The 16340-nt window shown below is 42.2% G+C and overlaps 1 protein-coding gene across 1 annotated transcript in view; it reads left to right on the top strand.

Annotated features, from left to right (window-relative positions):
* The first annotated feature begins 3075 nt into the window (after positions 1–3075).
* The window catches only part of LOC139563895 (transcription factor IIIB 90 kDa subunit-like), a 59748-nt gene continuing 46483 nt past the window's right edge, over positions 3076–16340 (top strand). The window contains exons 1-4 of the mRNA XM_071382890.1: positions 3076–3320; positions 3954–4154; positions 10030–10110; positions 14430–14603. Of these exons, the coding sequence (XP_071238991.1) occupies positions 3971–4154; positions 10030–10110; positions 14430–14603 (439 nt within the window). The 5' untranslated portion in view covers positions 3076–3320; positions 3954–3970. The remainder of the gene's footprint in view (positions 3321–3953; positions 4155–10029; positions 10111–14429; positions 14604–16340) is intronic.

Here is a 16340-nt window from a genome sequence, read left to right as displayed (position 1 = left end):
CAAATAACACTGAAACATGCATGAGAGCACCAGCTGTTCCGGGCGACTGTATTCACGCTCTCCGCAGCTGATGTGAGTAAGAACTTTTAAACAGGCCAACATTCACAAGGCCGCAGGGCCAGACGGATTACAAAGGACGTGTACTCTGAGCTTGTGCTGACCAACTGGCAAGTGTCTTCACTGACATTTTCAACCTCTCCCTGTCCGAGTCTGTAATACCACCATGTTTCAAGCAGACCACTATTGTCCCTGTGCCCAAGAACACTAAGGTAACCTGCCTAAATGACTACCGACCCGTAGCATTCACGTCTGTAGCCATGAAGTGCTTTAAAAGGCTGGTAATGGCTCACATCAACACCATTATCCCAGAAACCCTAGACCCACTTCAATTTGCATACCGCCCCCAACAGATCCACAGATGATGCCATCTCTACACACTGCCCTTTCCCACCTGGACAAAGGGAAAACCTATGTGAGAATGCTATTCATTGACTACAGCTCAGCATTCAACACCATAGTGCCCTCAAAGCTCATCGATAAGCTAAGGACCCTGGGGCTAAACACCTCCCTCTGCAACTGGATCCTGGACTTCCTGACGGGCCGCCCCCATGTGGTAAGGGTAGGTAACAACACATCCGCCACTCTGATCCTCAACACGGGGGCCCCTCAGGGATGCGTGCTCAGTCCCTTCCTGTACTCCCTGTTCACTCATGACTGCACGGCAAGGCACGACTCCAACACCATCACTAAGTTTGCCGATGACACAAGTGGTAGGCCTGATCACCAACAACGACGAGACCGCATATAGGGAGGAGGTCAGAGACCTTGGCCGTGTGATGTTAGGACAACAACCTCTCCCTCAACATGATCAAGACAAAGAAGATGATTGTGGACTACAGGAAAAGGAGGACCGAGCACACCCCCGTTCTCTTCGACGGGGCTGTAGTGGAGCAGATTGAGAGCTTCAAGTTCCTTGATGTCCACATCACCAACAAACTAACGTGGTCCAAGCACATCAAACAGTTGTGAAGAGTGCACGGCAAAACCTATTCCCCCTCAGGAGACTGAAAAAATTTGACATGGGTCCTCAGATCCTCAAAAGGTTTTACAGCTGCACCATCGAGAGCATCCTGACTGGTTACATCACTGCCTGGTATGGCAACTGCTTGGCTTCCGACCGCAAGGCACTACAGAGGGTAGTGCGTACGGCCTAGTACATCACTGGGGCCAAGCTTCCTGCCATCCAGGACCTCTATACCAGGTGGTGTCAGAGGAAGACCCTAAAAATTGTCAAAGGCTCCAGTCACCCTAGTCATAGATTGTTCTCTCTGCTTCCGCACGGCAAGCGGTACCGGAGCGCCAAGTCTAGGTCCAAGAGGCTTCTAAAAACAGCTTCTACCCGCAAGCCATAAGACTACTGAACATCTAATCAAATGGTTACCCAGACTACCTGCAAAAAGAAAGGTCAGTTTGAAGATTGCAATGCAGTGAATTCCATAGGAAATACATACGGGTCATATTTGGCCCACATATGAAAACTTGGGGTAATGATGCAAAAACTCTCTTTACTTCAAAAATAATTTTTTATTTTTTTTTAAACTAGGATGTTAGAACATTAAATACACGTTATTTAAGGAATTCCTGGAATATTAGATGCTGACATTTTTTGGGGGGGAGGTGACCAATACAGCATATGCATCCTAGGGTTAAAACACCAATTTAAACAGCCCACAGGTAATTTGGACCCTTTGGACAAATAAATACATATTGGATTTTTTGGGATCCCATTAGCCGATATCGACAGCAAGTCGTACTGGGGTCGACACATAATGAAAAAGACTACAGACAAAAGACTACAATTAACATACATTTAAAAACATGAACATGTAGTGTGTGTGCATCTATCAGTTACACATACATGTCAGTACATACACACAACAAGTAGGTCACATGGGGGGGAGGCGTTGTGTCGTGAGGTGTTGCTTTATTTGTTTTTTTGAAACTAGGTTTGTTCACTTGTGTTATAAGATGGGAGTTCCATGCACTCATGGCTCTATAATACTGTACGTTTCCTTGAATTTGTTCTGGACCTGGGGACTCTGAAAAGACCCCTGGTGGCATGTCTGGTTGGGTAAGTGTGTGTGTGTCAGTACTGTGTGCAAGTTGACTATGCAAACAATTTGGAATTTTCAACACATGAATGTTTCTTATTAAAACAAGAAGTGACGCAGTCAGTCTTTCCTCAGCTCTTAGCAAAGAGAGACTTGCATGCATAATATTAAAATTAGCCCTCTGATTACAATGAAGAGCAAGAATTGTGGCTCTGTTATGGGCCAGCTGCAGTTCTGGGCTCCCGAGTGGCGCAGCGGTCTAAGGCACTGCATCTCAGTGCTAGAGGCGTCACTACAGACAACCTGTTTCGAATCCAGGCTGTATCACAACCGGCTGTTATTGGTAGTCGCATAGGACGGCACACAATTGGCCCAGCGTCGTCCGGGTTTGACCAGGGTGGGCGGAATTCTAAATAAGAATTTGTTCTTAACTGACTTGCCTAATTAAAGAAAGGTTACATTTTTATAAATGTAAATACTAGATCTTTCTTTCCAGCACTTGTCCCTATGACTGGATAATCAATAAAAAAATATATTGAACTGGAGCCTGCAAGACTTGATTTGTGGAGTGTGGTGTCAAAAAAGTGTATCTTATGTTTAGAATGAGGTTATGATGACACTGAAAAGAAAGATGTCAAGTCACAAGACAAGGATTTAGGGTCGTGTCTCTTTAAAAACGTCAGTCCATTACGTTCAGTGATATAATTGTGTACATGGGTCGCTCTCATGTGGAGCTTAAAGGGGGTGTTTGTAGCAGTTTGATATATTTTTTAGATGTAAGTATTTTCTTCTTCATATACTGGATCAACAAATATCATTACCAATCACGTACAAGGCAGGAACATTCTCTGCTGACACATTTCTGTAAGAAAGGGATAGAGAATTATCACTACTGGGCATATCACCCTCGAAAATCAGTTTGGACCAATCCATTTCCCAAGCATGAAAACGCACATGTGGGTTTGGCAATGAGGTTACAAGAAGGATTGCATGCATGGTAGTCTTTAGCTTGTTACCCCATTACAGTATATAATGTGTGGTTTAGAATCCAAATAACAGTACAAGTAGGCCATATACGTTGTCTGTCACTACAAAACATTTAAATAGATTTAGCTGACGCACTGGCTTGGAAATCTACTCGGGAGACTTGCTATCAGCTAAAGTTTGCTAGCTACATCGCTGTCAGCAGCATCGCCTTTGAATTGGCTGGTGCGTATTCATTATCCAGTATTTTCTCAACAATTCATCACCACCTTTTGGAAACCATGTTACGCATTAGGCTACACATAATTATTTTTAATACCAAAACTAAACCTAATGGATTGTAGAAAGTTTGCGGTCAGTGGTTCCAACCCTCACGGCTAGTGAATATTTAAGATGGGGTCGTTATTTCATTCAGCATCTAGTTACGAGATTAAACATGCGGAACAATCATTGACGGAAATGTCAAGCTCATTGGACCACTACAAGCGCATTTGACAGAAATTACACTTAAATGTACCGCAAACTAGTTCGATAAATGATCATCAGGCTTTGCCACGTAACGTTAGCTAGGGGTGTAGTGGCGCATTTATACCTCAAGCGTCCAGGGTCAGGTTACAGAGGATTTGTGAAAGTTAGGCTAGCTTCACCGATATCATATTATTGTGATAGTAATTATTTCCAAACGTGATATGCAGTTTCAGTTTATTTAATTGTTGTGGCAGTAGGTTATGCTTGCTAGGCCACCACCTTTTGGCTGGAAGAATACATGACGTGTAGATTTTTATGTAGCCAATATATGCAACTGTTACAAAATGGGACTTTCACAAAAATGTGGCCCATTTCTTCTCTGTTCCCCAGTGTGAGCAGACTTCACCATGAGTTCAAGAGTGTGTAAGAACTGTGGGGGCACAGACATCGATGTGGACCAGGCCAGAGGCGATGCCGTGTGCGTGGGCTGTGGCTCGGTTCTGGAGGACAACATTATCGTGTCAGAGGTCCAGTTCATGGAGACAGGAGGGGGCGGCGCCTCTGCTGTGGGACAGTTTGTAGCTGGAGATGGTATGTGCAGATGGATTGTAGTTCGGTTACAATGGCAAGAGCTACATTATTCTGAGGGGTAGCCCAATTCATAGATGACAACTACCTTTTAGTGCCTATATGATTAAGGATATCTTATTTTTTAAGAGCCCTGATGCTTGCTCTAAACGTTAAAACGCATCGCTCGTAGTACGTTTTGGAAACATAAGGAACATGTCTTTCAAATCATCACAAAAAAATTACAACACACCTTTTATAAGGTTAGCGTTCCCACATGGCCAGATCTCCATGTTACAGCACTTGTTTACAGAAAACAGCCAGTGACCACCTGTGCTAATGCTCTGAACACCTGTGTGTTAGCTTAACTCTGGAGGAAGTGTAGTTTGTCAACTGGAGGCACACACAGCGTATGGATCTGTGCAAATCAGATACAGTAAGCATGTCTTTTTTATTTCAAATATTATTTCTTGCTGATATGAAAGAAGGGTTATGTTTCGAAAATTGTTTAGCAAGCAATGATTATTGAAGTTTCTAAACGTTAAAACACGGCGTTGGAATTGTAGTATACACAGAGCCAGCCGTGGAATCTTATGGAGAGCGAAGAGACATTGCTTATAAGAAATATATATATTTTTTTAGATCCCTTTATTCCTGCAGTTTTTCATGACATTAAGTTAGTCACTTGGATTGCAGAATGGTATTTTTGCGGAGTGCATGGCCCTGGGTTGTCTTTCCAGTAGTTGTGCGTGAGTGATATCTCTGAGGAAGCTAAGCCAGTAAGAAAGCCATATTACAACCGTTGTGATATTTGCTTTGTTTGCTCTAACCCATTCGTTCATACGCCACCATGATATACAATAAGGCTGTGACGACAAAAAGACAGACATGGTGGAATAAATTCAACTACATGTTTGTTTCATCACAAAACCGAATAGCAACATCTGTCATGTGAAGTTCACAAAGCAAATATTGCATGTAACAAACAGTTATGACCTGCAGCATGTTCAAGTTAATGTTTTCGACAGTTTACTAAACGATTACTGATTTAGAACCACTGAGTTGGCTACTGCAAGTCGGCACAAAGACAACAGGAGCACTGCATCCGCTGTTCCACCACCATTTAAACATCATGAAAACAAGGCTATATATACTTAGTTTAATACACTGAAAACAAACTTAAAGATGCCAATTACTAAAAACAATTTATTCCAATCAATTTATCTAAATATCATGTGGTTGTCCATGGTACTTATTTCTGTGTGCATGCGCAGTAAAACATGTTTTTGGACTCACCCTACGCCAATGCCATCCTCTTTCATGTTGGCAAAACGGTCTATGGATCTCATACGGTACATTTGAATTTTTTGTCATAGGCTACCTAGCTAAAATGCTTGCTAGCCTAACTTCCTCGCATGGGCAACAATGGACCAGCTGAGTTAGCTAGCTATACTGAACAAAAATATAAATGAAACATGTAATGTTGGTCTCATGAGCTGAAATAAAAGATCCCAGAAATGTTCCATACGCATAGATTATTTCTCTCAAATTTAGTGTACAAATTTGTCTACATCCCTGTTAGTGAGCAATTCTTCTTTGCCAAGATAATCCATCTACCTGACAGGTGTAGCATATCAAGAAGCTGATATTACAGGTGCATCTTGTGCTGGGACAATATAAAGCCACTCTAAATTGTGCAGTTTTGTCACACAAAACAATGCCAAAGATGTCTCAAGTTTTGAAGGAGCGTGCAATTGGCATGCTGACTGCAGGAATGTCCAACAGAGCTTTTGCCAGAGAATTGAATGTTCATTTCTCTCCCATAAGCTGCCTCCAATGTATTTTTAGAGATTTTGGTAGTACGTCCAACCGGCCTCACAACCCCAGACCACGTGTAACCACGCCAGCCCGGGACCTGCACATCCGGGTATTCTTCACCTGCGGGATTGTCTGAGGGGAGGGGGGTTTATTTCTGTCTGTAATAAAGCCATTTTGTGCGGGAAAACTCATTCTGATTGGCTGGGCCTGCCTCCCCAGTGGGTGGGCCTGCCCTCCCAGACCTACCCATGGCAGTGCCCCTGCCCAGTCATGTGAAATCCATAAATTAGGGCCTAATTTATTTCAATTGACTGATTTCCTTCCATGAACTGTAACTCAGAAAAATCTTTGGAATTGTTGGGTTTATGTTTTTGTTCAGTATAGTTAACGTGAGCCTACTAGACTAATTCTAGGCTAGATATTGAACTTCAATCTTCTCAGGCCAGTGCCGCAATATGAATTTATGGTTAGATCAGAATCGTTGTCATAATCATTGGCCTGTACAGAGAATTAAGTAAAAACCAGAAGTCCAATCTCCATCCATGACTTGACTTTTTCCACATTTTGTTGTTACAGCCTGAATTTAAAATGGATTAAATAGATCATTTTTATTTTTTAGATATTAGCGTCCTCTCCAGGTGGTGTACTTGTACATCAAGCTGCCTCGCACTACAGAAACAGGCATCCTGCCCTATGAGCTGTTCTGGCTCTCGCAAGCCAAGGCTCTTGCAAGTCTACTTACTACACACAATACCCCATAATGTCAAAGTGCAATTATGGTTAGCATTTTTTTTTTTTTATGAATAAAAAATGAAAAGCTTTAATGTCTTTAGTCAATAAGTATTCAACCCATTTGTTATGGTAAACCTAAATCAGTTCAGGAGTAAATATGTGCTTGAGTCACAAATTCCATGGACTCGCTCTGTGTGCAATAATAGTGTTTAACGTGACTTTTTTTTTAATGACCACCTCATCTCGGTATCTCACACATACAATTATCTGTAAGGTCCCTCAGTCGAGCAGAGAATTTCAAGCACAAAGACCAGGGAGGTTTTCAAATGTTTCACGAAGAAGGCACCTATTGGTAGATTGGGGGGATAATAAAAAATAAAAAGCAGTCATTGAATATCCCTTTGAGTATTTTAGGCCGTCATTGTAAATAAGAATTTGTTCTTAACTGACTTGCCTAGTTAAATAAATATAAATAATGAAGTTATTAATTACACTTTGGATGGTGTATCAGTACAGCCAGTCACTACATAGATGCAGGCGTACTTCCTTACTCAGTTGCCGGAGAGGAAGGAAACTGCTCAGGAATTTCACCATGACGCCAATGGTGACTTTAAAACAGCATTTTAACCTGTTTGGGCTGCAGCCCGACGCCGGTACACCTATGACAACATCCAGCTCAAGTGCACGGCGCGAAATTCAAAATCTATTTTTTTTTTAATATTTAACTTTCACACATTAACAAGTCCAATACAGCATTTGAAAAAAAAACATCTTGTCAATCCAGCCAACATGTCCGATTTTTTAAATGTTTTACAGAGAAAACACCACATATATTTATGTTAGCTCACCACCAAATAAAAAAGGAGGACAGACATTTTTCACAGCACAAGTAGGATGCAAGTAGCATGCACAAGCCAACCTAACTAACCTAGAACCAACCTAAATAACCTAGAAAAAACTACCTCAGATGACAGTCCTATAACATGTTACACAATAAATCTATGTTTTGTTCAAAAAATGTGCATATTTTAGCTATAAATCAGTTTTACATTACTGCTACCATCATAGCCACCATCACAGCTACAGTCAGAAATCGCACGGCAGTAGCCAGAGAAAATACAGACACCAACGTCAACTACTAATTACACATCATAAAACATTTCAGAACAATATATGGTGGATAGCTAATGAAAGAATAAGATCTTGTGAACAGAGCCAATATTTCCGATTTTTGAAGTGTTTTACAGCGAAAACACAATATATCGTTATATTAGCTTACTACAATAGCTAGCACACAGCAGCATTGATTCTAGTCAAACGGTAGCATAGCACAGTTCGACAGATATATGAAAAAGCATCCCAAATTGGGTCCTTATCTTTGTTGATCTCCCATCAGAATGTTCTCCAAGGGGTCCTTTGTTCAGAAATGTCTTTATTTCGATCCAGAACGAACAATTTCCCTCTTGAATTAGCAAGCACACTGGCAGTGCGACGCTAACCTCTCCATCTTGAAAAAATTATTGCGTCGCATCACGTCTAAAGTCCAGAATACATTTCAATAATATAATTAAAGTATATTGAAAAAACATACTTTAGGATGATATTGTGACATGTATCAAATAAAATCGAAGCCAGAGATCATATTCACCTATAACGACGGTTTTCCAGGAGGCTACTCCAGATCCAACTTCGCGCCTTCCAAAAAAAATAAAGTGCGCACTTCTCACTCCAAGATGTTGTATACAATCCCTGACCGAGATAATCAAGTGATTTCAACTCTCACTTCCGCATGACACCCAGAGGAAGGCGTATGACGTGTTTCTACAGTCCTAAGTGACATGCCCTTTTATAGACAAGGGCTTGAAAAGCGACATCGATTTTGGAAATCTCACTTCCGGATAGGAAATGGGCTGTAAAAATTGTTCTGTTCCACTTAGAGAAATAATTAAAACGGTTTTAGAAACTAGAGACTGTTTTCTATCCAATACTAATAATAATATGCATATTGTAAGAGCAAAAATTGATTAAGAGGCCGTTTGAAAATTTGCACATATTTTCCAGTTTTTCAATACGCCCCCTGCAGCCATAACAGGTTAATGGCTGCGATAGAGAACTGAGTATGGGTCAACAGCATTATAGTTACTCCACAATACTAACCCAATTAACAGAAGGAAGCCTGTATTTAACAAAAATATTCAAAAACCTGCATCTTGTTTGCAACAAGGCACAAAAGGAATACTGCAAAAAATGTGGCAAAGCAATTAACTTTTTGTCCCGAATACAATGTGTTATATTTGGGGCAAATACAACACATTACTGAGTACCATTATCCATATTTTCAAGCATTGTGGTGGCTGCATCATGTTATGGGTGTGCTTGTAATTGTTAACTATTGGGGAGTTTTTCAGGGTAAGAAAGAAACCGAATGGAGCTAAGCACTGGCAAAATCCTAGAGGAATGACTGTCTGCTTTCCACCAGTCATTGGGAGAGGAAATTCAGCTTTCAGCAGGACAATAACCTAAAATACAAGGACAAATCTACACTGGAGTAGCTTACCAAGAAGACAGTTTATGTTCCTGAGTGGCCGAGTGACAATTTTGACTTAAATCTGGTTGAAAATCTAGGGCAAGACCTGAAAGTGGTTGTTTAGCAAGGATCAACAACCAATTTGACAGAGCTTGAAAAATGTTAAATGGAACAATGGGCAAATGTTGCACAATCCAGGAGTGAAGAGCTCTTTGAGATTTACCCAGAAAGACTCACAGCTGTAATCGCTGCCAAAGGTGATTCTAACATGTATTGACTCAGAGGGTTGAATAGTTATCTAGTCAAGATATTAGTGTAAAATGTTTCATACGTTTTTAACAAATGCTTGAATTTATTTTCTATAAATCCTTGACAAAAAATGACAATTAAATCCATTTTAGTCCCACTTTGTAACACAACAAAATGTGTGGAAAAGGTAAAGGGTTGTGAATACTTTCTGAAGGCACTGTAAGCATTTTGCTGGACCCGCTATAACATCTGCTAAATTGTGTGATACCAGTATCGTGATACTCGTTAGTACCGTAGAAAAGAAACAAAACATGAAGCAGATTTAACATATTTAGGAAAACAGCCCTAATATCTTTGATGTCATCCAGTCTCATATGTATTTATTTTCCAAGCTATAGCACACAATATCTTACAGCAGGTTTTTAAAGGACCAAAGAGTATAGTCTACTTTGAGTTTTCATTTTTGCTAAGGAGAAAAGGTTGGAAGTATCGTCACAGCCCTACTGTTTTGTAAATGTTAAAGATTGCACTCCTGGTGTCGATGTAATGCTTCTCTCTCTCCTGTATTTATAGCCTCTGGAAGGAACCCCACTTTTGGGGAGGGGCTCTATACGGGCGTTGGAAGGGAGTCCCGGGCCCAGACCCTGCAGAACGGTGAGTTAACATTAGGGGTCACCACTTGCATTCCTAAAGCATTGGCGTGCATGCATCATAAGAGCTCATTACACTTACAGCAGGCCTAATCCTCAAATGTGGGTGCGCTAGGATATTAACCTTTGTTTTTAATGCTGTCTTTCATGATGTCTTAAAATTAAAGCTTTTTGTCTTATACTAGACAGACTAAACTGATGCCATCTGCTTTACATGGTCCTCTTCACCTCGTAAAGTGGCATCTGTTTTGTCACCTTATTTCAGAAGCACAACAAACTTGGTAGGGACAACCCATTTCCTTTAATGTCCAAAGAGATTAACAGGGTGTGTCTACAGCAGAGCTTGGTTGGCACAAGCAAACATCCATCGCATGCTTGAATGCCTCAGGAAAGGGATGATGTCATACGTTTCCTTTGTCTGGTCGGACACATTCAGTCTGTGTTGCCTAGTTTTGATGATTTCCTGTTTGTTTAGTCACGTTTATTTGGAAGTTACTTTTACTCGGCCATAAAATGTCAGTTATCTCCCAGTAACCTAATGTGAGTAGTTGTCTGCGGCTCCTGCTGCTCCCATGTTACTGATGATCAATATCGTGCTGGCTAACTGCTAAGCAGGAGAGAGTGTGTCTGTAGGGACGAGACAGACGTTAGTCAGACTTTGTGGACGATGACTAATATATGTGTGTGAGAGGAACAGAGACATAAATAGATACAGCCGGGTGTGAGTTTGTATGGGGTAATAGGTCTGTCATGCTGTGGGGAGATGTATAGTGTCTATGGAGCTCTGAGAGAACAAGAGTGGTGCTGTGAGGGAATGCTCTCCTCCATAAACATCCCAAGTGTCTGGCCAGGCCACCCTCTGCTCTCCCACCCACCCACACTCTGATTAATGCAATCATCCTTCCCCACTGGCACGGCTCCCGCCTCCCCCGTCCCTACCCCCACCCTAACTCATCACGTCTCCTCACAATGACCAACAGGTTCCTTTTCGCATTACTGGAGAACATCTCATATGTCCTGCGTTGGACCCAAACTGCCTCAATATATCGCTAGTGTGTAGCTTTCCAATTTTATCCAGCTGTCACAATAAATGTACCGGATGATGATGATGCTGGTTGGGGTTTGGGAGATGTATAGACAAAGCGGCATAGAAATCAGGATCTTTAGAGTTTGTCACAACTTGATGAGGAGAGGGGAATGAGGATTTTGCTTAAATTCATCAAAGTTAACTTATAACAGTGAACCTTTGTGGGATACACGAGGCAATTCTAGGTCTTGTGGCATATTTTGGTTAAACTATCCCTAATTCAATGGAATTGCAACCCTCTGCATGCACAGTGCATTCTTCCATCACATGTACAGCTGATTCTCAAGATCTTGCACACCAATGAGATGCTATTAAGCCCACACTACTACACTGTCTGAGCCAAGGACTACATGCCTTCTGGTAAGTTTTGATTACAATACTGGGTGGGGTGAATATATTTTATGACATACATGTTTTTTTTGTTAACTAGTAAATAGTAGCCTACAGCAAAGTGTGTTTAAATCATTACTAACTTGTTAACAATTTCTGCTAGTTAGTTTTGGTTTTAGCTTGCTTGAGCCTGCTAACTGAGTGTTTATTCACCTGTTTCCATACATGTTTCATTTTAAAACATTTATCTTACAAAGGAGTTGTTTAATCTAACTGCTTAACTAGTTATCTGTACATGGGGAAATTTTTTAACTTTTTCCCCCTAATCTTTACAGGAAAATGCCACAGGCACTATCTGATGTGTGGATACATTTCACTGCAGCTAATGTAGAAGGAAAAGCTGTGTACATTTGCAAAATACTGTGCCAAATCATATGTGAAGAATGCAACAAAGATGCAGAATCATCTGGCCAAGTGCATAAAGTTCCCTCAGCGCTCACAACAAGCAACCTCTGACAGTCCCCCTACTCCTATTCAAGGTGAAAAAGATGAATCAGACACCTTATCCATAGCAACAGCTCATGATCCTCCTGGAATCAGATGTTTTTTTTACTCAATGGCGGAACGTAGTCAGAGAAATGCTGATGAATGTCTTGCTCGAGCTGTGTATGCAACTGGTTCACCTCTGATGCTCACAGGCAATGTGTATTGGAAGAGATTTCTGAATGTTCTTCACCCACCATACACCCCTCCAACCAGACATGCTTGATCTACTCATTTGCTGAATGTAGAGTTCAACAGAGTTCAAGTGAAGGTCAAGCAAATCATAGAGGAAGCAGACTGGATTGCAGTCATCTCTGATGGGTGGTCGAATGTTCGTGGGCAAGGAATAATTAACTACATCTCCACCCTTCAACCAGTATTCTACAAGAGCACAGACGCAAGGGACAACAGACACACTGGTCTCTTCATTGCAGATGAGCTGAAGGCAGTCATCAATGACGTTGGACCACAGAAGGTATTTGCACTGGTGACAGACAATGCTGTGAACATGAAGGCTGCTTGGTCTAAAGTGGAGTTCTACCCTCACATCACACCATTGGCTGTGCTGCTCATGCATTGAATCTGTTCTTCAAGGACATGGCATTGAAAACAATGGACACACTCTACAAGAGAGCCTTGGAAATGGTTAGGTATGTGAAGGGTCATCAAGTTATAGCAGCGATCTACCTCACCAAGCAAAGTGAGAAGAATAAGAGCACCACATTGAAGCTGCCCAGCAACACCTGTTGGGGTGGTGTTGTCATCTTGTTTGACAGTCTCCTGGAGGGGAAGGAGTCTCCAAGAGATGGCCATATCACAGTCTGCCGATTTTATGGAAAGCCCCATCAAGAGGATCCTCCTAGATTATGCATTTTGGGAGAGAGTGGTAGTAAGCAGCCTGAAACTCCTGAAACCTATAGCAGTAGCCATTGCACGGATTGAGGGAGACTATGCCATCCTGTCTGATGTTCAGACTCTGCTTACAGATGTAAGAGAAGACATCCGTACTGTCCTGCCCACTTCACTGTTGCTCCAAGCAGAGGAAACTGCAGTTCTGAAATGCATCAAAAAGCGTGAACACTTCTGCCTGAAGCCCATACACGCCGCAGCGTACATGTTGGACCCCAAGTATGCATCCTGTCTGGTGCAGAGATCAACAAGGCCTATGGTGTCATCACTACCGTGTCTCGCCACCTTGGCCTGGATGAGGGCAAGGTTCTTGGCAGTCTGGCGATGTACACTTCCAAGCAAGGGCTTTGGGATGGAGATGCAAGATGGCAGTCGTGACAACATATCTCATCAGTCACCTGGTGGAAGGGACTTTGTGCATCTGAGGCTCTTTCCCTTGTTTCCTCCATCATCCTCAAAATCCCACCCCCTCAGAGCGCAACTGGTCCTTGTTTGGGAACACACACACCAAAGCACGCAACAGGCTGATCAATACAAGGGTTGAAAAATTGGTGGCCATCCGGACAAATCTTTGGCTTTTTGAGCACGACAACGAGCCATCCTCAAGGTTGGAAAGTGACAGTGAAGATGAGGCCTCAGAGTCTATGTTCAAGAGGTGGACATTGAGGACTTCCAGGGAGAAGACATGGAAACCTGAGAGGAAGACAACCAAAGCTTTAGTTTCTAGACTATAATTTTACAGATAGATGTATGTTGAAAACGTTTTTGGGAGATGCGATGGGTCATTGGGGATCATTCAATATTCCCTTTTGTTGTTCAGTGAAATCCTCCCATGTGAAGTCAACTCTTTTAAGTTCAATTTGTAACTAAACTGTTTTTTTTATTTCTATTGGCAGGATTGAATCATTTGCAATTTTGTCTACTTATTAGGTAAAAGGTTTATGTTTCTGTTTCCATATGATATGGTAAATATATCCAATGCAAAAAACATTACAATTTAAATGGTAGTAATATTAATTTGCATATATTCCTACAGAAAGTTTCCACCTCTAAATATTCCCCAAAATGTGCAACCCTAGGTATGAGTAATGCTGGTGATGTGCGGATGCCCTGTAATCTGAAGTAATCTGTTTAGCAAAGCAGGGGGAATATTTAATCACTAAGATGTTGCATTACCTCAGCAGCAGTAGTTTGCCACGCACATCTCACGAGTACCTGTGTGTATTCACTGAGACATCTGATTGTGTATAATGCAAAGTCATGCAAAGTTAATCAGGAGAGCAAAGGACACACTGATTTTGAAACACCTGAACTGAAATTCAGGGTAATTACAATCCCTGTCGTGTGTGGATCTTTGTCTACTCTGTTTATTATGTCTTAAGTGCATATGATGGTGCGTCTGAGTGTGTACGACTTCGAACTGTGTGTAATAACATGTCTGTGTTTGTCTCCAGGGAGACGTCAGATCAACACGCTGGGCCACCAGCTGCAGCTGAACCAGCACTGCCTGGACACGGCCTTCAACTTCTACAAGATGGCCGTGTGTAAACGCCTGACACGGGGCCGAAGGGTGGCCCACGTGGTGGCCGCATGCCTCTACCTGGTCTGCAGGACGGAAGGGACACCTCGTATCCTTACACACTGCAGAGAGGGGTGGGGGAGTAACAGAGGAAGGAGGGAACGGCAGGACAGGGAATTCTGCATTTGCCTTTGAAAAAACGGGAATGCAAAATGTTTATGCTACAACCAAATAGTTGTTACTTTTGGTCTTATAGTGTATAATGGTATGTGGACACCTGCTTGTCGAACATCGCATTCCAAACTCATGGGCATTAATATGGAGTTGGTCCCCCTTTTGCTGGTATAACAGCCTCCACTCTGGGAGGGCTTTCCACTAGATGTTGGAACATTGCTGTGGAGACTTGCTTCCATTCAGCCACAAGACAATTAGTGAGGTCGGGCACTGATGTTTGTTTTTTAGGCCTGGCTCGCAGTTGGCGTTCCAATTCATCCCAAAGGCGTTTGATGGGGTTGAGGTCAGGGCTCTGTGCAGGCCAGTCAAGTTCTTCCACACTAATCTCGACAAACCATTTCTGTATGCACCTTGCTTTGTGCATGGGGCGGGGCATCGTCATGCTGATACAGGAAAGGGCTGTTCCCAAACTGTTGCCACAAAGTTGGAAGCACAGAGTTGTCTAGAATGTCATTGTATGCTGTAGCATTAAGATTTCCCTTCACTGGAACTAAGGGGCCTAGCCCGAACCACGAAAAACAGCCCCAGACTACTATTCCTCCTCTACCAAACTTGACAGTTGTCACTATGCATTCGAGCAGGTAGCGTTCTCCTGGCATCCTCCAAACCCAGAATCATCTGTCGGACTGCCAGATGGTTAAGTGTGATTCATCACTCCAGAGAACGCATTTCCACTGCTCCAATGTCGTCGAGCTTTACACTACTCCAGCCAACGCTTGGCATTGCGCATGGTGATCTTAGGCTTGTGTGCGGCTGCCCAGTTATTTTGCTGACGTTGCTTCCAGAGGCAGTTTGGAACTCGGAAGTGAGTGTTGCAACCGAGGACAGACCATTTTTATGCGCTACGTGTTTCAGCACTCAGTGGTCCAGTTTTGTGAGCTTGTGTGGCCTACCACTTAGCGGCTGTGCCGTTGTTGCTCCTAGATGTTTCCACTTCACAATAACAGCACTTACAGTTGACCGGGGCAGAAATTTGACGACCTGACTTGTTGGAAAGGTGGCATCCTATGACCGTGCCACTTTGAAAGTCACTGAGCTCTTCAGTAAGGCCATTCTACTGCCTATGTTTGTCTTTGGAGATGGCATGGCTGTTTGCTCAATTTTATACATCTGTCAGCAAATGGTGTGGCTGAAATAGCCGAATCCACTTATTTGAAGGGGTGTCCACATACTTTAGTGTATATACAGTGCATTTGAAAAGTATTCAGACCCCTTCCCTTTATCCACATTTTTGTTACGTTACAGCCTTATTCAAAAAAAAATTGTTTTTTTAATTACTGTTTTTGATTTATCATTATGGGGTGTTGTGTGTAGATTGAGGGGGGGAAAACAATTTAATCCATTTTAGAATCGGGCTGTAACAAAATGTGGAAAAAGGGAAGGGGTCTGAATACTTTCCGAATGCACTAGGGCTGACCCCAGTGCATTCAAAAGTATTTAGTCGAGCAGGTGCAAAAATAAATATATATTCTCTCATGGTGTACAAGATATGTCTGATTCGCGCTGGGGACTGATCCATTGTGGAGGTCGTGGCAATGGAACAGTCCAGTCTAAGACGGGCTACTGAAATTGTATATGGTTATATTACATAAGAACAATGGTGCAACACTAA

Source organism: Salvelinus alpinus, chromosome 34 (assembly GCF_045679555.1).
Source record: "Salvelinus alpinus chromosome 34, SLU_Salpinus.1, whole genome shotgun sequence".
NCBI classification, from domain to species: Eukaryota; Metazoa; Chordata; class Actinopteri; order Salmoniformes; family Salmonidae; genus Salvelinus; species Salvelinus alpinus.
Note: the sequence above shows the minus strand (reverse complement) of the source record. Positions and strands in the feature narration are given on the sequence as shown.